Source organism: Triturus cristatus, chromosome 3_1, assembly GCF_964204655.1.
Source record: "Triturus cristatus chromosome 3_1, aTriCri1.1, whole genome shotgun sequence".
NCBI lineage: Eukaryota > Metazoa > Chordata > Amphibia > Caudata > Salamandridae > Triturus > Triturus cristatus.
In genome coordinates this window covers 1065921575-1065948753 of record NC_140583.1, presented here as the reverse complement: position 1 = coordinate 1065948753, position 27179 = coordinate 1065921575, and the positions used below count along the sequence as shown (strand labels likewise).

The window sequence follows — 27179 nt, the reverse complement described above, 5'->3', positions numbered from 1 at the left end:
CATACCCTACTTGGGTATCACCCTGTCCTCCTCTATCTTCAAGATGACATCTCTGAATTACTCTTGGTTGCTCCACCAGACCAGGCAGGAATTCAAGCGCTGGCGGCTGTTTAATCTCTCATGGCGGGGTAGAGTCGCGGTATTTAAAATGAACATATTCCCCAAAGTCCTATACCTTTTCCAGATCCTACTGATCGAGCCATCCCGGGGGTTTCTAAAACAACTACAACCTGAGTTTATCAACAATGTCTGGGCGGATAAGAGACTGCGAATTGCCATGGCTCTGAGCTTTCGATCCCACGGAGAGAGGGGATTGGGGATTCCTGATCTGGATCGCTACTATAATGCTACCCAGATACGCTCTCTTTTAGAATGGGCTCAGCCTGAATCGGAGAAGAGCTGGCCCTTCATGCAGCGTGCATTAGCGAAAAAGGCTCTCTGGAAGGTCCCCTTCCTCCGCAAGGCTTCCAAGCCAATCGGATTGTATGGTTCCTCGGTGGTTCACGCCACACTAAACGCCTGGGACGCTACCGCTACCCGCAACGGCCTGACAACTTTCCTGTCGCCCCCTCACCCCTATCACCGAAAACCCGGACTTCTCCTCAGGTCTTGATTGGAACGCTTTTAGTCACTGGGACCTACTAGGACACCGGTCATTGGGGTGCTTCTTCGACACAGAGGGCCCTCAACCCTTTGAGGACTTTAAAACTGACTATGACGTACCCGAATCTGACCGCTTCCACTACTTCCAAATACGACACTGGGCTCTGCACCCCCAAACTCGCCCCGGCGCGGAGAGGCCCCTCACGCTTACTATAGAGCTCGACACACAGCATGCAATACCTCTAGCATTGAGACAGCTACTAAGATCATGACATATTGGTATCTCACCCCCTCCCAACTTCATAAATATTACCCAGATCACTCCCCTACTTGATGGAGGGGCTGTGACGCTGAAGGCATGCTCCTACATCTGCTGTGCGAATGCCCGATCCTTGCCTCCTACTGGACGCAAGTGCTGGACGAGATAGATAAGCACTTTGATACTACCCTCTTACGCTTACCCGCCTATGTGGTCTTAGGAGTGTCTGACAGACTTACCTTTCCCCTCAAAGGTAAACAATTAGGCATAGCCTTAGTAGTGGCACTACAGCACATTCTCTCACATTGGGGCACGGATAGGATACCAACCTTGCAGGGATGGTTGCATCGTCTGTGGTTTGTTCTTGGCATGGAATGCATCTCTTCTACGCTTCAGGGGGACGGGCCCTCCTTTGCTGAAATTTGGCAGCCATTCATTACCTTGCTGTGCACTGAATTTCGTGAATTGTTCTGCCCTAGATATTTACGACTTTTACACCTTCCCGAACTGCATCAAAGCGCAAGTTAAGCAGTATGGTCATGTGCAATGGGATGGGCGATTTGCTTTTCCCCCCTATCTTTTGTTGTCTAGCTATTCCCTTGGGGGGAGGAGGTGGGATGGGTGGTGCGGGAAGGGGAAGGGAGGAGGGAGGAGGGTTTGGAGCAACATGTTGGATGCCAGCCCGTGCTATGGGCCTTCTTTCTTGCTGCATCATGCTTGTTCATGGTTCAATAAAAAGATTTCAAACTAAAATGTTAATAATTTAGCCACCCTTACCTGCTAAGCATCACTCTGCTGCCATTTTTCTCTTCCACTAGATCAACACCATAGAGCTTAAGCCTGGTGAAGAGGAGCTTCATTGCGAACACTGCTATCGTGTGGCCATTACAAGTACTGCATTTCAACCATAGTCAAATCTGAATAACCAATTTGTTAGTTATAAAAAAATCCACCATCCACCAAGAGTATCAATCAGTCTGTGGTGGTTCCCCCATTGTTTCTTATGTTACAAGGTGAACCACCCATAGAGTGGGAAGACTGGAAAGAGACATCTGAAAACTATATTGTAGCACTAGGAGGGTCTACCTTTTCTCCAATTAGAAAAAAAGCTTTGTTAACGGTATGTCTTGGCACAGAAGGTCAACATATTTTTAAATATTTGCCACAAGTATATGATGACAATGGTGATGTAATGGAAGAGGTGTATAAAGAGACCAAACTGCGTCTTCACAAACGTTTTGCAAAAATGTTGAACATTGTTATACAATGACACAAGTTCTATCCCCAACCGCAGAGACCAGGCGAATCCGTAGATGAGTTTGTGGCGAGATTAAGGGAATTGGCCATGAAATGCAAGTTTGGATCCATGACGAAGGAACTCATAAGAGACCAATTAATTGTCCAGTGCAGTAACAAAACAAGCATTGAAAATACAATAGGTCTCGCCTTTAATTAAGTTAAAGCCATTTGCTTTGCTATACAATACTATTAGCAAAGCAAATGGCTTTAACTTAATAAAAGGCGAGACCTATTGCATTTTCAATGCTTGTTTACAAATGAAGCATATGTATCTGTAAAGTGTACTATCACTCGCGAGGCGCACTCACACATAAGTCCCTGTGACCTCACTGGGCTCCACTCTTTGACCTGGCGGATTTGGGACTTCCGGTGATGATGACATCTTTCCCAGAGAATGTTGGAACTCCTGCTCGGTCTCTGCACTAACGGCTCCACATTGAGAGGTGGAGGCGTATGACGAGCGCAGCGCATGCGTGCTGCTTTCGCCAGACGAGATCTAAAAAGACAAACCAATGCCAAAAATACCCACATGGCTTGAGCAGTCAGTTCCTGGCTTGCTTGTTCTGCTATTTCAGATGCAATGGCCTGTCAGTGAATCTCCCAGACCTTATCAGTCAGTTCACCCAGGGTATTGACTGCTCTAATTTATACGAAGCACAAAATATTACGTGGATAAAAGAAAACGTGTTGTCTTTTGGGAAAGTGTCACTGTGCAAATTGCATTACAGAAAACAATACGATTCTGCAAGTGACAGCTGAACAACCAAGCCACATTCCACCCCCCCCGACCCAAAAACTGTTTGTACTTTAAGAGTCAACTGACAGGACCGTTCGTCAACAGGTATTCGAAACCGAGATTATTCTACAGTTAAAAATGCCTAGAGAGAGCAGGCATTGCATCACGTGACTTGTGGTATGCGGAACACATTGTTTTGCAAACCCTGTGAACATGCTTAGAAATGTGATCACGCGCTTAAACTGGGCTGCTGTGCGCATATTTTGTTGACGTCCCTACTGCAAGCGAGTTAATGCTTTAAATTTATAGACACAGATAAAGCTTTATCACCAACTTGACTGATTGCCAAACACAGTCACAACACTGCACCAGACCCTAGGAGAATTATTCCTGCATCAGTAAGTATTAGCAGGTGCTATGGTTTCTATGTGAAAAGGCTGCGGATAATCTGGAGAGGAGCAAAAATATCCATAAAAAGCCATCATCATCTGCAAAATCAAGAACCTGCAGACATGTGTGCTTTTATGAAGTCTGACTACAAACAGCGTTAGCTGTCTGGACGACCTGACATATATTCTTCAAAGACACTAACAAAAACGATGCACCGAGAGAGTGGGCTATGGTTTAACCCCGTTCAGCTATTGCCTTCCACACAGTTTTAATTCTTTGCCATTGGGTGGAATGGCTGTCCATCAAGGCAATGCCATTTCGTGGATGGTGACATACATTTCCATTAGGTTTGGGTGATGGGGAATTGAGTAGTCCTGTTTATTATGTATCGTGACATGGAGCGTGTGATTGAGAGGCAATAAGAGAGGTTTAACTCATTTACTTTGCTGAAACAACATTTGAATTTCTCGTTTATGGCTTTTTGTTCGGAAAGTGTGGTTCAGGATCACGCTCATATCTACTTTACTGGGAATAAAAAGGAGTGCAAAAGGCACACTAGAGGGCGCTCAAACACAAGTTAATGCAATAGCGAAACCATAAGATGCAGGTCCAGCCACGCCACCACTCATATGTCCCCCTGTTCCCTCTCAGCGCCGCAGAAGGCAATTGGCTACCAGACAAGCAAAGTACATGCTCCCGGCCAAACATATATAATAAAAACAAAATCAAACAAGCAACACCTAGAGCTTTGCGGGTGTGTCGGGAGAGCCGCTCAAAGACTCAGAGGGCACAGGGCGACCTCTGTTCAGCACCCAGAATCCTACTAACAGGCTGGATGCAAACGCAGCCGCGTGTATATTTTGCATCGCGCTTTCACTTTAAGTGGAAGTGCGATGCGAAAATAAACACGTGAGAGTCACAAGTAATGCAACAAATCCCCACCCATGGAGAAGTCAGCATGAAACTTACCTGTTGGAACAGATTGCGTCCTGCAAACACCCAGCGGCGTTTTTAAGCCAAGTGAGAAGAAAAAAGTGCGTGGGGACAAATAATGGAGAGAGTGTCACGCCGCCGGTAAACGATCCAAGCCCGGTAGGCGTGGCCAAAAGGAGACAAGGCGGCAACAAGGAGGGACTAAGAAGCCTCCTTTACAATCAGAAACAAGCGTTTTGCAGGTAAGATGACGCTAACCAATTAAAAAGGTGGGCGGGGATTCAACTCCGCCTCCGAGAGCTTCGGAATCTGTATGGATTCCAAGAAGCTCTTGAAAGCAGCGCATGCGCTGCTCTCGGCATTCGACAGCCGAGACCTAAAATTTCAGTACGCTTGTGGGCAGCTGCTGATCCCACATTAAAGGATCCCATAAAAATCGCTAAAGTTGTAGAGGAATCAGAGAAATGTATGAAGGAAATGCAAAAAATTAGCAACAGGGAGAACATAGACGCAACAGAAGTGGATTGCGAGACTGACTTAGTTAATTTTGTCAAGAAGAAAACAACAATTTCAACTGCACCTTCCACTAAAAATGCAACTTCAAGAACCACAGTATTCACGCAAGGCAGACCCATCGCACGTTTTTGCTACCGCTATGGCAGCAACTTCCACTTAGGAGTTTAAAAATTCTGTTTCGCTTTGGGAAAAGACTGTCTTTCTTGTGGATGGGAAGGCCATTTTGCTCGATGTGCAAGGCAAACAAAGGAAGGGTAGCAGCAGTTGAGGAATCGGCTGAAGTCATGGAACACAGAATTCTCATGGTGGATTCAGAACACATTGGCCAAAATGAACTTGGTGAACTTGATGACTCCAAGAGACTCTTACATTCCAGAGCAGACTTTGTGGTGGGAGGGAGAGTAATAACACTGATGGTGGACTCTGGCTCCTTGTACACCATTATTTCGAAAGAGTTGTTTGATGCAGTGTGACCTGGTAGAGTGCTGAATACCACAGACATGGTACTGAAAGGTTATCAAGGAGCCAACATCTGGGTGATGGGGTATTTTGATACTGACATTGAGTTTCGTAAGTGACACATGAAACGGAAAATATATGTTGCAACTGATGGCCCACCTATTGTGGGTTGGTCTCATCAGTATGACTTACATATAGTAGTGAATCCAAGAGAGTCAGAGCAGGTCATGGTTGTGGATGAGAGGGATGTGAATGACGTACTGGAACAGTTTGTCCTCATTTTCAATAACAAATTAGGGGTGGCAAAAGTTTACAGCCACAAGATAATCTTAAAGAAAGATGCCATTCCAGTGAAACATAGTGCTAGGAAAGTACCAATCGCCATGAGAGAAGAAGTTAAAAAGATCATTGACCGAATGGTTGATGATGGGGTCATCGAACCAGTTGAGGCAACACAATGGTTATCCCCTGTGGTGATCACAAAAAAAGCTGATGGGTCTTTGAGATTTTGTGTGGACCTCTGCAGCTTAAACCAGAATATGGTCATGGATCGGCTTCCCTTTCCCAACATCACAGAGCTAGTTTTTTTACCAGCTGGGGTTACGTTTTTTTCCAAATGAGATCTCAAGAGTGCCTATCATCAGGTAATGCAACATCCGGATTTGAAACATCTTACTACATTTGTCACAGCTGATGGTGTTTTTCAATTCACTAGATTGCCCTTCGGTTTGTCATCCGCAGCTAGCGTGTTTCGAAGACTCATTTCAAAAGTGTTGGCTGGGATCAAAAATTTCATATTTTTTCAGGATGACATTCTGATTTTTTGAGATAGCATACATACTCACAATGACACATTACGTGAAGTACTCAGTAAATTGTTAGAGGCTGGTCTCACTTTGCGGAAAGAGAAGTGCAAGTTCCTGGGGAGTGAGGTAGAGTACCTTGGGTACCGCATTTACAGTGAGGTAGTGAGATCGAAATTGATTCTAGTGAGTGCCATTGTCAGTGCAGAAACACCCAGCAACAAGGATACGCTGCGCTCATTTATGGGCATGGTAGAATACTATGCCAAGTTTGTGAGAAATTTTGCCAGTGAATCCGAACCGTTGAGGTAGTTACTCAGGAAAGGAAGGACGTTTGAGTGGGGAACCGCTCAGCAGAGAGCTTACTCTACCATTAAAGAAGAGGTCTTAAATGCCAAGTTATTAGCCCTATTTCTGTGCAACTTGAAGATGGTGCTTACTGTAGTTGCAAATGCAGTGGGATTGGGTGCTGTTCTTTCGCAGTTACATGGTGGGGTGGAAAGAACAGTAGCCTTTGCGTCGCAGTCATTGACGAATACCGAAAGGAATTATTCGGTCATTAAGCGGGAGGCACTGGCGGCAGTGTGGGCGACTACCCATTTCCGCACTTTTATATGGGGTTCTAGAGTGATTCTCAGGACCGATCACAAACCACTATTAAAGGTTCTAGTACCAAATGGTTTTAAGAACTGTTCAGCTTGCTTGGCCAGGTTAGCTGTCAGATTACAAAAATGTGATTTCACAGTGGAATTTTCACCTGGTTGGAAGAATAGAGTAGCCGATTGTCTATCCAGGTTGCCTGACAAAATGTGTGAGGGGGGCGATTTAGTTACTGAGTGTTGGAAAACCACTCCCACACTAGAAGGGGTGGTGGTGGTCTTCCGGACACACTGTGGTAGCTTGGCTCGAGTGGTCAGGAATCAGGCTCCGTGCTAAGCATACAACATACCCAAACAATAACCATGCGTGCATCCGTTCCAAAAACGACTCTACACCGTAAAAATTATGAAAATAACTTTCTTTATCTTCTTTTTCTCTTAGTTGCTGATTGGAGAAAATAAATAACAATCACAATATACAAACTTTTTTTTTAGAAAGTGCAGGTCAAATAAATACTGGCTTAATGATTCAATAAATAGGGGTGATCATAGATACTGAAGGCATAAATAAAAGTGCAATACAGACAGGCAATTAAATATTCTGAGGCAATAAATACTGTAACCAATAAATATTGTGGAACAATAAATAGGTTAAATACAATAAATACAGTGCCCCTAATAAATACTTAAAAGCTGACAGTGACACTCATGGAATCAGATCACTTTTGAATTCCTAAGGGCTGATTTGGCCCAGGCACAGCTTGTGGGGATGTGGAAGGCTTGGGGGTGTCTACTCCCTGGCTTGGTCAAGGCTGAGGCCTAAACTGAGGTAGATAAAGGGGGGAAATACCAGAGACCTGTCTCTCTCTCTCCACACAACTTCTCTAGATTAGTCCCAGTTCACCCCTGGCACAGTCAGGTTGGTTCCAGCACCTCCCTAGCCCCTTAGAGCAGTCTCTCAGGTCTCCACAGGGCCTTAGGCGCCCTCTACTCCACTTACTGCCCTTTTTCTGATGCTCCGACGCCGCTGGAGTCGGGTCGATGCCGTGAGGCGGTTCCAGCTCGATGTCGGCGGCCTCGGCACAATGTCAGTTCTTTGACGACGCCGGCGGCGGCTCCGGTCTCGACGTCAGCGGCCTCGGTTCGATCTCGGCCTCCGATTCGATGGCGTCGGGCAGTCTTACTCGATGTCGACTTCGGGCGGCTCCGGTCCGATGGCGACCTCGGCTTCGATGACGTCGGCCGGCCTTGCCTCGATGTCGACTTCCGGCGGCTCCGGAGTGCGATCCTCACTCCCGACCTCCGGTGCTCCTCACAGGGTTCCGGCGACTCCGGAGTGCGACCTCCACTCCCGACCTCCGGCACGATTCTCACAGGTTCCGGCGACTCCGGAGTGCGATCCTCACTCCCGACCTCCGTTACCCTTCACCTCGGTCTCCGACGACTCCGGAGGGCGGACTTCACTCCTCCGATGACGCCGCTCACTCGACCTCGGGTGACTTCCTCCTCGACCTCTGGTATTCCTCACGACCTCTGACGGCGCCCTCTCTCGACCTCTGGCGGCTCCGGGTACGACGTCTGCTTTTCCAGTCAGCGCCGCTTCTCCACCTCGGGCTCCAGGTCTTAGGCTACTCGACGTCGGACTTCAGGGAAACCAGCTTCCAGGTCAGGATCTTGCTGTTCTCTTGTTTCTAAGGCCTGTTCCTGCTGTCCAGGTCCTCAGGATGGTTTTTCTGACTTCTTCCCACACAGGGCTCTAGGCTGGGCTCCGTCAGTAGGGACTAGTATCAAGGGTGGGTTTATGGACCCCACTCCAGGCACAAGTTTCCACCCCTGCTGCTTCACTCCTTCCTCCTTCAAGTTTGTGCTGCTCACTCCTCACCAGTCAGGTGCCAACTGCCAGCTCCAACTGCCAACTCTCTCTCTTAGCTTCCCAACATTCTAAACCGCCTCCAACTGTCACAGGGTTCTGGAATGTTCTGGAAGGTGCTAGCAGGTTCCAGTGGATGCTGGTGATGTCACAGGTGGCCACCATTTTGTGCTTCAGGCCTCCAGACAGAAGTTTCAGGGGTAGCTAAAATGGCTCCCTGAATCTGCAGCAACACGAAAAAGTCTGGTGGTTCCCAAAAAGGAAAAATTCAAACAGGGTTTGAGGCAAAAGTGGGACAAAATAAATAATGATGAGGAGGGACCACCCAAAGGGCTGACAGGTCTAACACGCGTCCCCCCCAGCTGAAAGTGGGGAGCGCTACCCAACCCCTTGGGAGTTCTCATCACTAAGGCGGAAATACCTTGAGAGACCGTCTGCATTGGCGTGGTCCACTCCAGGCCGATGTTCCACCTGAAAGTCCATTCCCTGTAGGGAGATAGACCACCTCAACAACTTGGGATTCTCCCCCTTCATTTGCATCAGCCAACGAAGGGGTCTGTGGTCGGTCTGAACTAGGAAGTGCGAGCCAAACAGGTATGGCCGCAACTTCTTCAGAGCCCATACCACTGCAAAGGCTTCACGCTCTATTGCACTCCACTTCTGTTCCCTGGGAAGTAGTCTCCGGGATAGGAAGACCACGGGTTGATCCAGACCCTCTTCGTTGAGTTGCGATAACACTGCCCCAATGCCATGTTCTGATGCATCTGTCTGGACAATGAACTCCTTGGAAAAGTCTGGGGCCCTTAAGACCGGGGCCTCGCACATAGCTTTCTTTAATCTCTCAAAGGCTTGCTGACAAGCCTCCGTCCAGACTACCCGTCGAGGTTGTTTCTTGGACGTGAGCTCCGTGAGGGGGGCTACGATGGTACCGTACCCCTTCACGAAGCGGCGGTAGTATCCCGTGAGGCCCAAAAATGCTCGGACCTCAGTCTGTGTCTTGGGGGGTTCCCAGGCCATGATGGCCTCGATCTTCGCCTGGAGGGGTTGCACCGCTCCCCTACCCACCAAGTGTCCAAGGTACACTACCGACCCCTGCCCGATCTGGCACTTGCTGGCCTTGATCGTCAATCCAGCTTGTCTCAGGGCCTGGAGAACAGCCTGCAGGTGACGCAAGTGATCCTCCCAGCTGTTACTGAAGACGGCTATGTCATCCAGATAAGCAGCAGAGAAACTCTCCATTCCGGTGAGGATCTGGTTTACCAGGCGCTGAAACGTGGCAGGTGCGTTCTTGAGCCCAAAGGGCATCACACAGAACTGGTAGTGGCCATTGGGCGTGGAGAAGGCTGACCTTTCCCTTGCTCCATCAGTCAAAGAGATCTGCCAGTACCCTGAAGTAAGGTCAAAGGTACTTAGATATTGGGCAGCTCCCAGCCGGTCAATCAATTCATCCGCCCTAGGGATCGGATGAGCATCAGTTTTGGTCACTGAATTCAGTCCCCGATAGTCCACACAGAACCTCAGTTCTGGTTGGGCACCCGGTGGTGCAGCTTTTGGTACTAACACCACCGGACTGGACCAGGGGCTGCTAGAAGGTTCGATCACTCCTAGCTCCAGCATCTTAGTGACTTCACTATGAATGCTGGCCTTCACCTTGTCTGACATCCGGTAGATCTTGGACTTCACAGGTGGGCTGTCTCCTGTGTCCACGTCATGGACGCACAGGTGAGTCCTACCCGGGACAAGGGAGAACAACGAAGAGTACTGCCCCAGGACCTGGTGACAGTCCTCCTGCTGTTCAGGAGTTAGAGATGGGGAGAGAATCACTCCCTCCACCGACCCATCCTTCTCTTGAGACGCAAACAGATCAGGGAGAGGCTCGCTTTCCACGTCCTCTCCTCCGTCAGTCACCATCATCAAGATGACTTCGGGCCTCTCGTGGTGGGGTTTGAGGCGGTTGGCATGCAGCACCCGCAGGGGCTGACGAGGGGTCTTCAGGTCCACCAAGTAGGTAGCCTTACCCTTCTTCTCCAACACCTCAAAGGGTCCTGACCAGCGATCCTGGAGGGCACTAAGCTCTCCCGGTTCGATCACCCACACCTTCTGGCCAGGCTCCAACTCCACCGGGTGAGCATTGTGGTCATACCACGCCTTCATCACTGCTTGGCTGGCTTCCAAGTTGTCAGAAGCTTGCTTCCACAACTTAGCCATTTGGCTCCGGAAGGCCAGCATGTAGCTCACCACATCCTGGGGAAGCTTTCTGGGAGTTCTTTCCCATCCGTCTCTCACCAGGTTGAGAGGTCCACGTACAGGGTGCCCATACAGAAGCTCGAAGGGGCTGAAGCCCACTCCCTTCTGTGGCACTTCCCTGTAGGAAAAAAGTAAACAGGGTAGGAGGACGTCCCATTTCCTCCGCAGGCTTTCAGGCAGACTTCTGATCATGCCCTTCAAGGTTTTGTTAAACCTCTCCACCAGACCATTGGTCTGGGGGTGGTAAGGAGTTGTGAACCGGTATGTCACTCCACACTCCTTCCACATTGCCCGCATATACGCTGACATGAAGTTGGTCCCCCTGTCGGACACAACTTCCTTGGGAAAACCCACTCGGGTAAAGATTCCCATCAGGGCCCTTGCCACAACAGGTGCTGTTATGGTCCTCAGAGGTATTGCCTCTGGGTACCGTGTGGCATGATCCACCAGAACCAGGATAAACCGGTGACCAGCTGTAGTTGGCGGATCTAATGGACCCACAACGTCGATGCCCACCCTTTCAAAGGGGGTGCTAACGACAGGAAGTGGTTCCAGGGGAGCTTTCAGCTTCACCCCTGTTTTCCCACTGGCTTGGCAAGACACACATGTCCGGCAGTAGGTATCGGACGACACTTTCATCTGAGGCCAATAAAAGTGTGGGACAAGACGGGCGAAGGTCTTGTCTTGCCCCAAGTGTCCTGCCAATGGTATCTCGTGAGCCAACTCCAGAAGGAAGGCTTGATAACGTTGAGGAACTACCAAGGCTCGTGACGATCCGTGTAGGGGTGCCTTGGGTTCACTGTAGAGGAGGCCATCCTCCCAGTAAACACTGTAGTTCCCTTCAACGTTCCCTGCTGCCTGGGCTTCGGCCTGTCGCCTCAGCCCCTCAAGGGTAGGGCACTCCCTCTGGCCCTGGCAGAATTCCTCCCTGGACGGGCCTCCCTCCACGTGCCACTCGGCCGGGATGGGTAGGTCCTCCAGGTTGGTAACGTCCCCCACCGCAGACTCCTGGTCCACCACCTCCGGTGGCCTATCCGTCCTACGGGGTGGGGACGCCGAGGCAGGCTTCTCCTGTCCTCGGTTCTTCCCTTGACTAGCAGCTGGCTGGGCCTTTGTTCCAGGCTCCAGCCGAAACGAACTCCCTCTCCGGGTAGTCGCGGACCTTGTGCTAACACAGGCCCAGTCAGGTGTACCCAGCATCTCGGTGTGAGTCCGGTATTCCACCTCCTTCCAAGCGTTGTGCTCCATGTCATTCCCCAGCAGACAATCGACTGGCACGGCAGGGCTTACGGCAACTCGAAGTGAACCTGCAACCCCCCCCCCATTCAAAGGGAACCTCGGCCACGGGATAGTGGCCTGTTCTGCCGTCAGCCATCGCGGCTGGGTGGAGTACATCGGGAATTACCTGCTCTGGAGACACCAGTTGGCTACGCACCATAGTCATACTGGCTCCTGTGTCTCTCAGAGCCTCCCCTCTTTGGCCGTTGATGGTGACCCACTGCCCATACTTTGCGGTATTTGCGGGCACCTGGATCTTAGGAACCATCTCCCGTTCTCCCAGGGACACTAAAGTGACACCCGCCCACTCCCTTCCCTTAGTTAAGGGCATCTCCTCCCCGAGCACTGCACTAGCTACTCCGGGGGTCTTTCCTCCAGTGGGAGGGGGTGGTCGTTTCAAGCACTTCGGATCTCCTTTATAGTGTCCAACGCCACCGCACTCATAGCAATGGACAACCCTTGGCTGCTGACTCTGGCCAGGATTAGGGTTTCTGGGCGGGTTAGCCTTAGGGGTGAATCCTGTTCCCTTCCCTTGGAAGTTATTTTGGGGGCCTTTGGAGAACTCCTTTTTCTTTTCCCCTCCCTCTTTCTTCTGGGGGGCGCCCTGTCCGGCCTTTTGAGTATCCCCTCCAGTCCCCCTTGTGGACACCCGGGTACTAGCCCAAATGTCCGCCTCCTCAGCAAGCTTCCGGGGATTGGTCAGCTTGCTATCCACCAGGTGTTGCCGCAGTTCAGGGAAACATTTCTCGAGCAGGTGTTCCTTCAGTACCAGGTCAAACAACCCCTCGTAGTTCCTCACTTCACTGCCCTGAATCCAACCTTCCAGTGCCTTCTTTGCATAGTCCAGGAAGTCCACCCAATTCTGCGTGCCCAGTTTGTGACTACCCCTGAACTTCTGTCTGTACTTTTCAGGTGTTAGTCCAAACTTTCTGATGAGCGCCAGTTTCATGGTGGGGTAGTGGGTCTGCTCATCCTCCTCGAGGGCCAATAAAGCATCCCTACCAGCTGGAGGCATGTACTTGTACAATCCCCCTCCCCAGTACTTCTCTGGAACCCCATGGGCCCTCAACGAGACCTCATAGGCCGCTAGCCACTTGGCGATGTCGTTGCCCACTCCATAGCTAGCTACTATGTCCTTTGGCAGGTATGGTTTAGGTTCCCTGGTGATCCCTTGGGTTTGGCTGCCACCATTAGGAACAGGTTGTGCCCCGATTCTCAAGATCTGAAGATCTATTTCTTTCAGTCGCAATTCATGGGCCATCCTCTGCTCCTCCTTCTCCTTCTCCAGCCTTGCTAAGTCCCATGTGAGCTGTCTTTTCTCCCTCCGGTCTGTTAACTCCACCTCAGACAAGCCACCGCTAGAGGCACTGCTGCCCTTCCTAGAAATGGTTCTGGGCCCTGCTGACAGGTTCCCCACCTCAGGTTGGTACATCTCAGCCCCCTCGGGGTCAGGCTCTCCATCCCTGTCTTCCTCCTCAGCCTTGCTTTCTCGGCGTGCCTCCCCCCAAGCCCTTAAGCTGGTTTGGAGTGCACCCTTCTTTGCTCCTGAGGGACAGTACACCCCCTCCCGCTGGCAAAACTCCCTGAGTTGGGCCACAGTGTACGTTTCTAGATTTTCTAGTACAAACTCCATCTTGCCCACTCAGGTTAGAGGACAGGTTTTTGTGCAGTAACTATGCAGGGGGGTACCTTTAATAATACCTCCTCCCACCACCAGAGTAAATTTGGAAAAAACAAAAACCCACAATTAGGAAGGCCGCTCTTGAGAAAACTCCCGGTGTAGGCCTATGGACTACCCACAGTTATTGTTGAGTATGCGTAGGCACAGCTCTATCCCACCACTGAACACCAATTTATGTTGGAAAACCACTCCCACACTAGAAGGGGTGGTGGTGGTCTTCCGGACACACTGTGGTAGCTTGGCTCGAGTGGTCAGGAATCAGGCTCCGTGCTAAGCATACAACATACCCAAACAATAACCATGCGTGCATCCGTTCCAAAAACGACTCTACACCGTAAAAATTATGAAAATAACTTTCTTTATCTTCTTTTTCTCTTAGTTGCTGATTGGAGAAAATAAATAACAATCACAATATACAAACTTTTTTTTTAGAAAGTGCAGGTCAAATAAATACTGGCTTAATGATTCAATAAATAGGGGTGATCATAGATACTGAAGGCATAAATAAAAGTGCAATACAGACAGGCAATTAAATATTCTGAGGCAATAAATACTGTAACCAATAAATATTGTGGAACAATAAATAGGTTAAATACAATAAATACAGTGCCCCTAATAAATACTTAAAAGCTGACAGTGACACTCATGGAATCAGATCACTTTTGAATTCCTAAGGGCTGATTTGGCCCAGGCACAGCTTGTGGGGATGTGGAAGGCTTGGGGGTGTCTACTCCCTGGCTTGGTCAAGGCTGAGGCCTAAACTGAGGTAGATAAAGGGGGGGAAATACCAGAGACCTGGCTCTCTCTCTCCACACAACTTCTCTAGATTAGTCCCAGTTCACCCCTGGCACAGTCAGGTTGGTTCCAGCACCTCCCTAGCCCCTTAGAGCAGTCTCTCAGGTCTCCACAGGGCCTTAGGCGCCCTCTACTCCACTTACTGCCCTTTTTCTGATGCTCCGACGCCGCTGGAGTCGGGTCGATGCCGTGAGGCGGTTCCAGCTCGATGTCGGCGGCCTCGGCACAATGTCAGTTCTTTGACGACGCCGGCGGCGGCTCCGGTCTCGACGTCAGCGGCCTCGGTTCGATCTCGGCCTCCGATTCGATGGCGTCGGGCAGTCTTACTCGATGTCGACTTCGGGCGGCTCCGGTCCGATGGCGACCTCGGCTTCGATGACGTCGGCCGGCCTTGCCTCGATGTCGACTTCCGGCGGCTCCGGAGTGCGATCCTCACTCCCGACCTCCGGTGCTCCTCACAGGGTTCCGGCGACTCCGGAGTGCGACCTCCACTCCCGACCTCCGGCACGATTCTCACAGGTTCCGGCGACTCCGGAGTGCGATCCTCACTCCCGACCTCCGTTACCCTTCACCTCGGTCTCCGACGACTCCGGAGGGCGGACTTCACTCCTCCGATGACGCCGCTCACTCGACCTCGGGTGACTTCCTCCTCGACCTCTGGTATTCCTCACGACCTCTGACGGCGCCCTCTCTCGACCTCTGGCGGCTCCGGGTACGACGTCTGCTTTTCCAGTCAGCGCCGCTTCTCCACCTCGGGCTCCAGGTCTTAGGCTACTCGACGTCGGACTTCAGGGAAACCAGCTTCCAGGTCAGGATCTTGCTGTTCTCTTGTTTCTAAGGCCTGTTCCTGCTGTCCAGGTCCTCAGGATGGTTTTTCTGACTTCTTCCCACACAGGGCTCTAGGCTGGGCTCCGTCAGTAGGGACTAGTATCAAGGGTGGGTTTATGGACCCCACTCCAGGCACAAGTTTCCACCCCTGCTGCTTCACTCCTTCCTCCTTCAAGTTTGTGCTGCTCACTCCTCACCAGTCAGGTGCCAACTGCCAGCTCCAACTGCCAACTCTCTCTCTTAGCTTCCCAACATTCTAAACCGCCTCCAACTGTCACAGGGTTCTGGAATGTTCTGGAAGGTGCTAGCAGGTTCCAGTGGATGCTGGTGATGTCACAGGTGGCCACCATTTTGTGCTTCAGGCCTCCAGACAGAAGTTTCAGGGGTAGCTAAAATGGCTCCCTGAATCTGCAGCAACACGAAAAAGTCTGGTGGTTCCCAAAAAGGAAAAATTCAAACAGGGTTTGAGGCAAAAGTGGGACAAAATAAATAATGATGAGGAGGGACCACCCAAAGGGCTGACAGGTCTAACACTGAGGAAGTTGTGGCAGGTGTGGATGAGATCTTGGTGGATATGCACAGTGCGGTATCCAAGAAAGAATGGATGGAATCTTTGGACAAGGACCAAGAACATAAAGCGGTAACAAGGATGATTAAGAAAGGTGTTAAACGAGAGAGCATATACTGTGACGCGGTCAGACCCTATTCCAAGGTGGGTGAGGAATCATTTGTGAATACAGATCATCTCATTGTCAGGGGTGAGAGATTTATTACTCCTGTGGCACTAAGGTCTAAGTTAGTTGGTTTGGCACACGAAAGTCACATGAGACAAACATTCACCCTTAAAAGGTTGAAAGAGAATTTTTGGTGGCCCAAAATGGATATTGACGTTAAGAGGTAGCTTGAGAACTGTGTAGAATGCAAAAATTCTGAGAAGATGTTGAGAGTGGGTGGGTATGCTAAGGACACTCAGCTGCATATGTCTGAGGCTGATTTTGATTGGAAGAAAGTCAGTCTGGACTTTTGTGGTCCGTTTACATTTTTGCCATACCAAGAATGTTTTGCTGGAGTCTTGGTGGACGCCAGATCACGGTGGTTTGAGGTGGTATTTTTTAGGAACATCAGTACAAAAAATACCATTGCCTTATTGGAGGATATCTTTAGGATGGAAGGTGTGCCTGTGAAACTCATCACTGATAATTGTACGCAGCTAACCTCAGGTGAAATGGAAACATTTTGGCTCATGTGGGGGTGCAACATGTGTGTACGTCTCTGTATAACCCTCAAAGCAATGGTCAAGTGGAAGGAATCAACAGATTAGTGAAGGGTAACATGGAATTGGCTGGCAAAGCAGGGCAGAGTGTGCAGAATGCAATTAAAGATATGTTGTGGGCATACTGCACCACACCCAATGCGGCAACGGGAAAGACGCCTGTTGTAAAACGAGGCAGCATCTGTGAGGCCTGCACAAATAACATGACTACATTTGTCCTTCACTGGGAACCAAACACCCAATTTTAGCGGAGGACTCTCAGAGGGTAGCGTTGCAGAGCAGTCGGAGGCTTACTCAAGGGAGGTGGTGTGGGCTAGTAATTGCCATTTGCAGGTGCGCACAAATAACACTCAATAATTGATTGTCCAGTCAGTACTTTGCTTGATAAAAGTAAGAGTACATTTTTTTAAACACACACACTACTCAATACTATGCACCAATTTACAAATATACATAATCTGTTGGAATTACTTTGTAACATCTCCATCCCTCCCATGGGGGATGGGATCTAGTATCACCACTCCCATGTATGCACATCATCTTGCCCCCAATGCAATTAGTTGAACCTAACCTGGGGCGTGGGCCCTGCGCACTGGCACCATCCCAGTGGCGACCCACCCCATTACCTCAACAAGCATTAAAAATGGGTACACCTGCCTTGGTGACACATGACCCTGACTGAGCATCTCCTACTGACCATAAAGTATGCACCTCTATATCTTAAGGGTTAGCAGTCTAGGGTCTTCACCCAAGCGCAGCAGCAAGAATACCTGTTTAAGCACATTTTAGAATGACAGTACTCAAGACATTTGTGGATCCTTAGAATGCATTGCAATTACAGCCCCTAAGGGCATCACAGATGAAATCACAGGATTACATATACAGCCAGACACCCTAGCAGGAATGTCTGACAACATAACCCCACTTTGCTTATGACATCATTTTACATCAGTACTTCACATTACACATGTGACCTTCAGTCCCTCTAAAAGAAATAACATTAGTAAGAGCATTTCTGGTGCAATTACACTTCTTCACCTCCAGGGGATGCCCTTCTCCAGACATCCCCAACTCAGCCCTTCACTCCATGATGCACTTCTCAACCCTCCTCCAGCTGTAGAACGAAAGTTCCAGCCCAAGAAGAGTTAAGATGTTAGCTGAGCCCTTGAGGGGTTATTCTTTTTAAGTCCCCATGTGACTTAGGGAGGGACTTCCAGTTTCGTGCTGGGGGAGACTGCGCTTCTCAAGCAGCTCCCCATGCACCTTAGCACAAATTTGGCAGTGACCCCGATCTCCTGGGGCCACCACAAGCACCAAAATGATGTTTTCCCCATGCCTTGCAAGGCATTATGGGGCGCTTCAGGCTCCTTCCCTGCGCATATTATAGTAGCGGCTCCCCCGCTGCTTCGGAGTGAGCCGCGATCGTGCTGTGGCTTCGGTACCACCCAGACCCCCAGGTGACTGGATGCGGCTCGTTGTGGGGCCCGGTCCCACCCGGACCCCCAGGGGTGTCATCGCAGCTCGGGCCCCACCCCTGGCTGCTCCTGCGAGGGAGTGCGTTCCTCTTTACTTCAGGGAGGTCCGGTCCCACCCGGACCTCCCGCGAGGCCAGCTCGCAGACGAGCAGCCCGGGGAGCCCCACCCCGGCTACTCCGGCCGGCTCCCTGCTCGGCCCGCACCTCCGTGTGCGGCCGCAGGAGCCGGCATCTTCATCCTGGTCTGGAGGTTCCCGCCGGTCTGGCGGACCTCGGGGGAGTCCCTCCAGCTTCGGGGGATTGGGTCCCGGGCCCCCGCCTCCTCTTCACGGAGAGCGCGCCTGCGCTCCCCGTCTTCGCTTGTCGCCGGGGGCCAGGGTGGGCTCCTGGCACTCCCGCCTCCCACATCTTCACGGAGGGGGGCGCGACGGCGCTCCCCCCGCCTTTACTTCTTCGGGGCCGGGGGATGGGGCCCCATCCCCGGGCCCCTGGGCACCTTTTCGCGGGGGGCGCGACGGCGCTCCCCCGCCGACTCTCCTTCCTCATTACCGGAGCCCACCCTGGCCCCCTTCTGGGCAACTTCAGGGGGAGGCACGACAGCGCCCCCCGACTTTGCTTCCTCCTGGGGCAGCCCCCGGGACCTGACCCACCCCGGGGGCATGATTGCGACCAGCGGCAGAGCCCCACGCGCTTCGTCATCGGTCCCAGGTGGGGTCAAAGGTCGCCTACCTTCTGGGGGGCATATCTCTGCCCCCCGGAGTCCGATTTGCTTCCTTTTCGTCTCCACTCGCTCCTCTTGGCCAGCCCCAGTCACTGGAAGCACTCTCCTTCGCCCTCCGGATCTCCAAGAGGGGGAATTCTGCAGGGGAGATGTCTTCACTGGCTCCCTGTGCCAGCCTTTCGCCTGGCTCTCCTCCTAGGCCTCTCTTCTCCCTGCGCAAAGGCCCCTGCGCTCTTCTTGTGGCGCTGTTAGGGCCCTGGGGGGCAGTCAGGGGGTCTCTCCTTCCAACTGCCCATTGCCAGGCTTTAGCACCTTCCGCCTCAGCAGACCACACCCCAGAGAGAGCTTCTCTTCCTGTGCAAGCACTTTTTAAAAGTTGAGTAGGGGGCTAGCAGGAAGTCTCTGTTGGTCCTATTAAACAGCGACATCACTTCCCTGCCCCCTCCTTCTTGTCCAGCCTCTGGGTTGGTTCAAAATGGCGTCGTTCAGGGTCTCTGGCCATATGATCTATGAAGCCTCTTCCCCCCCCCCACCCCGCTACCTTCCCTCCTTGGTGCAGCCTGGTGCCTGGCACCTAGTGATGGATGAGCCTGTAGCCCCACCCATCATCTCTTCCTGGAGAGGAGGCCTTAGCTTGTGGAAGAAAGGGTATCAATCCATCCTGCTGAGGTCAGCCCTCAGCCAGCGTCTGGTTATGGCTGGCTCAGAGAAATATGACAGTCCTGTATGACCCAAAAGCAGTACAAATATGACTTTGGACTCTGCAGAACACTTCTTTTCACATCAGCTACAGTAGACTTTAGTGCGTGTCTGGAATCTGTAGGCCTTAGGAAAGTGGAACTAGCCCATGTGCTCCCTATCCCTATAAGAGAATAATGGAATAAACACTGTAAAGCACACTGACTTTCCCTGGCATGTTTCTTCCCACTGAATAAAGCCTATTTCATGTCACCACCCAATTTTGCATCAGTCCTGCCACACTATTCACTTTGTAGCTGCTCCTGGGCTGCGCACGCTAGAAATCTCCCCTGCGCAGCCCGTACACGTGTGCACACGCATGTATACGTGTCTGCATGTAACCAGCCCGGTGTCCCTTACTCCAGCTGCTGCGCAGTGGCCTGGTCAAGCCAGGGGGACACCAGTAAAATCCCCATGCAGTCTCTTACATCCTGAGTTCACTGTGGGTGAGTCCCAACTTATGAGGCTCCCCCACAGTAAAAGCTCAACAATTAGGTGCTCAAAAAGCAAAAAATCTGTGCGGCCCATAGTGTCAGAACCACCTTCTAACAATGCCTTTTGAGTATATATGGGGCAGGAAACCTGGAATAAAACTGTTTCCTTCCTGGATGTGGAGAAGTGGTGATAAGTCAGTAACCAAAGAAGAACCAGACTTCTGCAAGGATGGTGTGATTCAGGGTGTTGATGGTCGAAGGGAAGGTGAGGCTGGTGGAAAAGGAAGGTGTGGTAGGGTTGATGATTATGTCTGTCGCTGATCACTCACCCGGGGAAGATGTTGGTGTGTTTACCTGTTGGGTCCTTGGGTGGTGGGTGGTGTCTTGTGTGGGGTCGTGGTCCCTCCTGTGCAGAGGCGCAACTAGAGCCAAATTTCGGGGGGGCTGAGCAAAAATTTCGGGGGGGGGCTGAACTGTAAGCAATAGGCATAGTGGAGCTGCAGGGGCTCTTAGAAGGGGTGAAACAACAGCAAGGCCTCATTAACATGCAAATGGTCTTTTAAAGACCTGTGAAGTGCGGCTGCTTTTTTGCCCGGGAAGGTGTCTCATCCCGGGCTGCCACACACGACGGGGGGGGGGGGGGCTGAAGCCCTTTGAGTCCAATGGGTGTTGCGCGCCTGCTCCTGTGTACTCTCTTGTGTTGCTGTCTGCCTGCCTGCCCCTTTTGTCATCCTCTGCCGCCATTGGTGGGTTTATTTAGACTTATAGTAATGAAAGAAGGGGGGGGTGTTATGATGTGACTTAATCTTTCTTCACCCTTGACCTGGTGTGTCAGGTTTTCTGTGAAATGTGGGGATAGTGACATAGAGGGGTTCTATGTCAGTTGTGTTTAGTGGGGAATGTTGGTGTCCGGCTATTCAGGCACGGGGTTTCTATGCTCCGACAAAGTTGACAAATAAAAGTCTTTGAACCTTGCGTTGTTCTTGGATGGAAGAATTAACAGCAGGCTCTAGGTGTGAACTACCCCAAATAACCAAAAAAGGCATGGGGGGAGGGAGAGAAGGCCTGGCAGCGAAAGGGTTAAAGGAGGGGAGATATCAGAAAGTATTAGAGAGGATGTTTTGTTGATGTACCTTTTTGTAAAAATGAATTTGAAGACTACAGTCCTGTCCTAATAAAGTGCCCTTTAATGCTCTACAGACTGGTGTCTTGGTCTTATTGCACAGTGCCCCATACAAGACAGACTAAATGGAAAGCAAGAGGCTAAAGGTCACAATTTTTTTGATTCGGGCCAAAATAGAAACGTGATTTTCCTACAAATGCGTAATCCGCCATCGCTGGCGGTACAGGAAGGCCTTCCCTTATAGAAATCTATCTCCATAGGCGAAGACAACTGTACGTCCTCAAGGGTGGAAGGAGGTGGCTTTCGAGAGTGAGGTTTCCCTCCAACATAAAACAAATCTTTCTTCATGGGTGAATACATTATATGCTCTCCTGGGGGAGTGTTCCCTGGACAAAGGACAAAGCTTTAGCCACATGTGAACAAACAGAGGTGCACGTGCTGTATACCCTGTGACAAAAGCAAATGGTTCCCCATATTTACAAGCACAACATGCCTTGAGAGATGGGGTGTTCAATATAACCTGGATACCTTATAGGTTCTTTGTAGACGGGTGGAGGGATAAAACATATAACACCTATCTATAAGGACTTTAGCGTTACAACGAGCGGAATATAGGCAACGTCATGCTCAGGGAGAAGCAATCACCTACCTGGGAGAAAGAAAGGCCCCTGAGAGGGTGGAGACTAGACCACACCGACCCCGCTTTGGCACCGACCGCCCACCTGGCCCTGAAACAAACAAAAAAAACCCTCAGACGTGAAAGTCGAAGGCCTCGGGCAGGCAGCCTCAGTGCCAGTGATACATGACTCGCTTCAGTGAGACGCCCTACCTTGGCGCAAGGGGCGGCCTCTCTGCTGGCACACTCCGGGTGAGGCTCGGACTCCCACCGTGGGATCGAGGACATGGAACCGCCCGCAACATCGCCTGCACAGCATACTGATGTGTACCTGGAAGACAAAGAGAAGAGAGGCGTGAGGATGGATGAAGGGAGAGGAGACACAGGAACAGGAGGGAGAGACAGGAAGAGGAAGACGGTGAGGGTAAGCGAGTTGATGATAATGGAGGGTTGGTAGAGAAGGAGGAGGAAGGTGTGAAGAGAGCCTCGCGCACTGAAGACACAGGAGCAAGAGATTCAAAGACAGAGAAAGAAAAGAAAGAAAAGGTATACTGGAGAGACCAGCGAGGAGAGCCTGAGCGAGAGGAGACACAGGAAGGGGAGACACAGGAGGGGGTGGGGGGGTAGTGGCGAAGGGGGGTAAAGTACCTGAGGGATAGAAAAATGTAGTAACAACGCATACAGCTGCTGTAATTATCTTCAAAGCTGACTGCACGGGCCACAGGAAAGGGACGCCTCACGCCAGCCAGCAGACACTAACTGAACTCAGTGTGCCTGGCAACGATGGAACCATGGAACATGTCATGTAGGGAGGGTCCTTAAAGTGAACTAGTACAACACATATCAAGTAACTTTACAGCAGTAATACAGAGAAAGAGAGGAGGGGATAGAGAGAAACTTGAGGAGACACGGAGGAAGAAGGGATAGGGTGAATGGAGTGTGGAAAGAGTAGAGATGGGAGAGCCACTGAAGGCTTGAGCCTGGCTCCAGTTCAAAACTAGCCGAGCTTTCATGTGGCTTCTGACCGCCACACACGATCTAACCTTTTGCACCAGGACAAGCATTAAACTTTTATGTACAACAAGAGAGAGATGTAAAACAGAAGAGAACGAGACACTCATTTAGAGGCGGAATAGAACCAGAAAACCTGTGATCAATTCCGGCTTCCCTGCCTGGACCAAATCGTGTGATCCTAGGCACATCTCTCTCTTGTTTTGGATTTAACAGCCTAAAATGTTGCTCCATGAAGATTCTAAGCTACATTTTCATTGCTTCGCGTGGGGATTGCCGGTGGAGGGCAGCCGAGGGACGGTGCGGTGATGTCATCCCACATCTCCTGAGGGGAAAAGCTTTCTCTCAGGAGACAATGTCGGATCAGGACGCGTTGCGCGGCCCCTCGGACGACGCAATTGAGGCTACACTGAGGGCGGCCCACCAACCTTTGGTCTTTACTGCCAATAGTAGAGGGGCGTCATCCTTCCAGGGCAGGGCCCTCTCATGCTTTTTCCGGCCCACTTGGGAACTTAAGGAGACCACGAGTGGTGGCATCAGCTAGTGTTTTTGGCCACAATTGCTGCATGTCGCACTCTTCCCAGAACGGAAAATAGTGCTGGGCCCTTACTCTTGGGGGGAAAAGGGGATCGCTCAACTCGCCCCAACAGAATAGTAGAGCCCTGGAGTGTCCAGCTCAAAGGAAAGGGAGCCTGGAAGGAAACTTAGCCCAGGGAGGGCTACAGGAGTGTTGCAGATACTGTCTGTACAGATCATCTCCTCAAAAACCTGTCTCGAGAGTAGAGTTGAGGAGGACACACCACCCCCTAGGGCAGGGGGGGGGGTCGGATTAAAGTGGAAGACAGTGCGACAAGCAGAAGGCAGACTGTGGAGCACAACTCCTGCTGGGACACTGCCAGAGAAGGACTTTCCCTCAGGGCAGCACCAGCTGTCTATGGAGAGAGCAGAGATGGTCATAGTCCGTGAAGGGGATGGACAAGTGGTCATCTCAGCAGTAGTGTGCCGGACGCCTCCACCATATTAGCATGGGGAGGAGTATGGAACTCAAAATGCATCCTTATCAGCAGGGCAGTCAGGAGTAGTATCCACGGACAGAACAAGTGCGGTGCAAGGTTCCCGAAGCAAGCAACTCGCTCAAACTTTGAAGAACCCGGTTCTGACAGACAGAGGCTCCAGTGACCTCAGGTATGAGGGCGACATGTCAAGAACAACAAAAGGAGCAGTTGTCTTCAGGACAGCAGAGGAAGAGCCTCAACAACCACAATTTTATTAGAGCAACAGACATCTTGGACATTCAACAGTAGAGCGTTGAAGGACACGGGTAGGAGAGAGGCATGACATAATATCAGCAGAGGTGCACAATCAGGAACACAGAGGAAGATACCTTAGGTGCCAACTTGGTAAGTACTCAAGAGAAAAAAGATGTAAGGAGAAGTCAAAGGCGGAGGAAAGTGTGGCTAAAAGACAGAGTACCTATAAATTTAGTTCATTATTTATGGGAGCATTAGGTGTGAAAAAGAAATATTAGGAAGAGTTGGGTTGTGGAAATATTTAGATGTGATCATGACGGCCAGTGTTATCTCTGACGCACAGGCATGGGTTTGTTAAGATAAAGAGTTTCGTTCCAGGAAACATTTAAATTAGGCAAAAGCATTGGGGGGCAAGGGCACTGGCCAACGTACTATGGCTAAAACAGTCAACACTGATTAGGCTGTTATCCACACAACACACAATGAGCATTCTGCCCGTTAAATTATGCAGATTTGTAGAGTGCACTAATTCCCAGGAGGGTATCCAAGCACTGAGCTGGACTTTGATAAGGCACACGAGGACCCAGTGGGACTACTCTACAGCTTCTGGTGGAACTCAAGGAGGAAGGAGGGGAATCCTCTGTGTAGCGGCAGGTTGCTCCGCGATTTAGGAGCGATGTAGGAGGAGGCTTGACCGCCAGATCTGGTTTTCCGTATGCATGGTATTTGTGCATGTAGGGGTCTGGATGAGCAGAGGGGTCTGAAAGGTTTGTGAAAGCAGATACGGTTGCCGAGGTATGCTGGGCCAGTGTTATTGTAGTTCCTTGAAAGTGTGGACGAGGAGTTTGAATTGTGCTCGTCTGTGAATGGGGAGCCAGTGGAGCTCCTTCAGATGAGGTGAGATACGAGTGCAGTGTGGAAGGCAGAGTGATTCTGACCACCGAGTTTTCAATGGTCTGCAGCCTTCTGGAGAGTTTTTGTTGATCCAGGTATTGAGGGTGTTCCTGCAGTCCAGCTTGTTAGTGGCGTGTGTGATGATTGGGAGCCACTGAAAAATCATCCTCAGCATCTTCAGGGTATGGAAGTATGAGGCTGACACGGCATTGACTTGGGTGGTCATGTAGAGTTTGCTGGTGATGCGGAGGTTCTTGGCGTTGGTGGTCGGGGTCGGTTCAACCTCGGTTTGCCACCAGTGGGCGATTTCGGTCATGCAGGCATTGAACTTGATCTGGTTAGTGGGCAAGAGTCTTGTCTATCAGGGAGAGAAAGAGTTGCGTGTCATCAGCATAGGAGAGGATGTTGATATCATGAGAGCGGATTATGCTGGCTAGATGGGTCTTGTATGCATTGAAGAAGATCTGGCTCATGGAAGATCCTTGCGGAACTCCGCAGATGAGGTTGCGGGCGTCCAGTGTGTATGGTGCCAGACTGACTGTCTGGGTCCTTCCAGTCAGGAAGGAGCACATAATTCGAAGCATGTATCTTTGGATTTCATGCCATGTAGACATTGTATGAGGACGATGTAGTGCTAGAGGCACTATTGTGGTCTGACATCCTGTGATGACCTTTGAATACCATTATTTTAATTGACTTTGGTGTGTTATTTTATCCTAGCCTGAATGTACAACGTACTGCATATGCCTTGCTTCTGTTATGGGTTTATTTCTTTTAATCTTGCTGTCTTTCAGTGGGCGATGTCACGGAGTAGAACAGCCTTGCCAAGAACAGGACGAGTGGGATGTGCATTTGAAAGTGTGAGAAGGAGAGTGAGGTGTGGAATGTACTTTTTGGTCTCGAAGTGCAGTGTTGTGAGCAGTGGTGCACAAATGTGTTCTGTGTTGTACATTGAGAGATGAAGTATGTGATGCTATAAGCAGTGGTGCACAAATGTGCATTGTGTTGTACATTGGTAGTATTATGAAGTTCTTACTATTGGCTTTGACATGGCCTCATGTCATCCTGAATTCTGACTCTGCCTGGCTTGAGCTTTATCTGCGCGCACAGCAACGCTTGCAAGTTGTTTGGGTTAATCACATTCAAGGAGTGTTTTTGTGAGAGATTGTTTAAGGTACCCAGAAAGGCTTTCGTGAGCTTCGTCATGATAAAGGCTGGAACATGCGAGATTGGAGAGGGGACGTGGGAACTCCTTCCTGCCATGGAATGCTTGCTTGGAAGCTGGCCAGTTCTGGTATGATTCCTTTGGCGTGGGGGGGGGGAAGTTTTCCCGAACCTTCTAGTGTGTTTTGAGATTATAAAGCGGAGGGTTGTTGACTTAGAAACCAGGATTTTGGAATCCGAATGGGGACGGACGTGTCTACTTCGGTACAGCAGAACCCTGCTTGCTAAGGCTCTTATCCACGGCTGTTTAATCCCCCGTTCAGGAGTGGGCTAAGGTGCAGTGTTTGCACCAGGTGAAGTGTTGATCATTTGAGGTGTTTTCTTTGTGATGTGTGACTCAGTGAGGTGCAAATCCACAGTAATAATTTGGTGTATTCAGTATATATATCTTTCTGATCTCTTGCAGGACGTCCAGCATATTATATTTGCTTGAATCTTATCTCATATTATTTGCTGGCTGTTTGTTCATCAGTATTATTCATGCATTTAACTGTTGCATTTACCAAGTGTGTTATTATTGCTTGCATATAAACAAACATATATATCTCTATGTGTATTTGAATTTTGTGCGTTTGGCATCTGGGAAAGTCTTTGTTAGAGAGCATTGTGTAAAATAAAACCCCAGGCCTTATTCTAAAAAGAGAGTCTTTGCATTTTGTAAAATAAAACCATTTTCTAAAGGTGCTGTTTGTTTTGTGTTAATGTCTCCTGCTTCGTTGAGTGTTGGACCACCGTGTGGAGATTCTGTATGATCTGAAAGGCGAAGCAAGACAGACGGAGTGGGATACTGTGTCAAATGCTGTGGCAAGGCCCAGAAGGATGAGGGCCTTCATACCTCCTCTGTCCTGGGTTATGCAGATATCACCCATGGCAGTGGTAATAGCAGTTTCCATGCTGTGGCTGGGTTTGAAAACAACCTGAGTGGAGTTGAGGAGTTGGTGATAGTTGAGTTTTCAATGAGGTGTATGTTGAAGATTTTCTCTAAGGCCTTGGCTGGAAATAGTAGCAGGGAAATTGGTCTGTAGTTGGTGAGCGTTCAAGGGTCCACTGGAAGTTTCTTCAGCAATGGGAGGACAGTTGCGTGTTTCCAAGCATTTGGGAAGGTCGCAGAAGAGGTTGAGTCA

General features: G+C 50.3%; 1 protein-coding gene across 4 annotated transcripts in view; it reads right to left on the bottom strand.

Annotated features, from left to right (window-relative positions):
• The window catches only part of NLRX1 (NLR family member X1), a 232746-nt gene that overhangs the window by 128603 nt on the left and 76964 nt on the right, over positions 1 to 27179 (bottom strand). For all 4 annotated transcript variants that reach the window (XM_085645914.1, XM_085645912.1, XM_085645913.1 and 1 more), the window contains exons 2-3: positions 21890 to 22007; positions 21710 to 21788 (exon numbers count right to left, since the gene is read on the bottom strand). In XM_085645914.1, the coding sequence (XP_085502040.1) occupies positions 21710 to 21788; positions 21890 to 21995 (185 nt within the window). In that variant the 5' untranslated portion in view covers positions 21996 to 22007. The remainder of the gene's footprint in view (positions 1 to 21709; positions 21789 to 21889; positions 22008 to 27179) is intronic.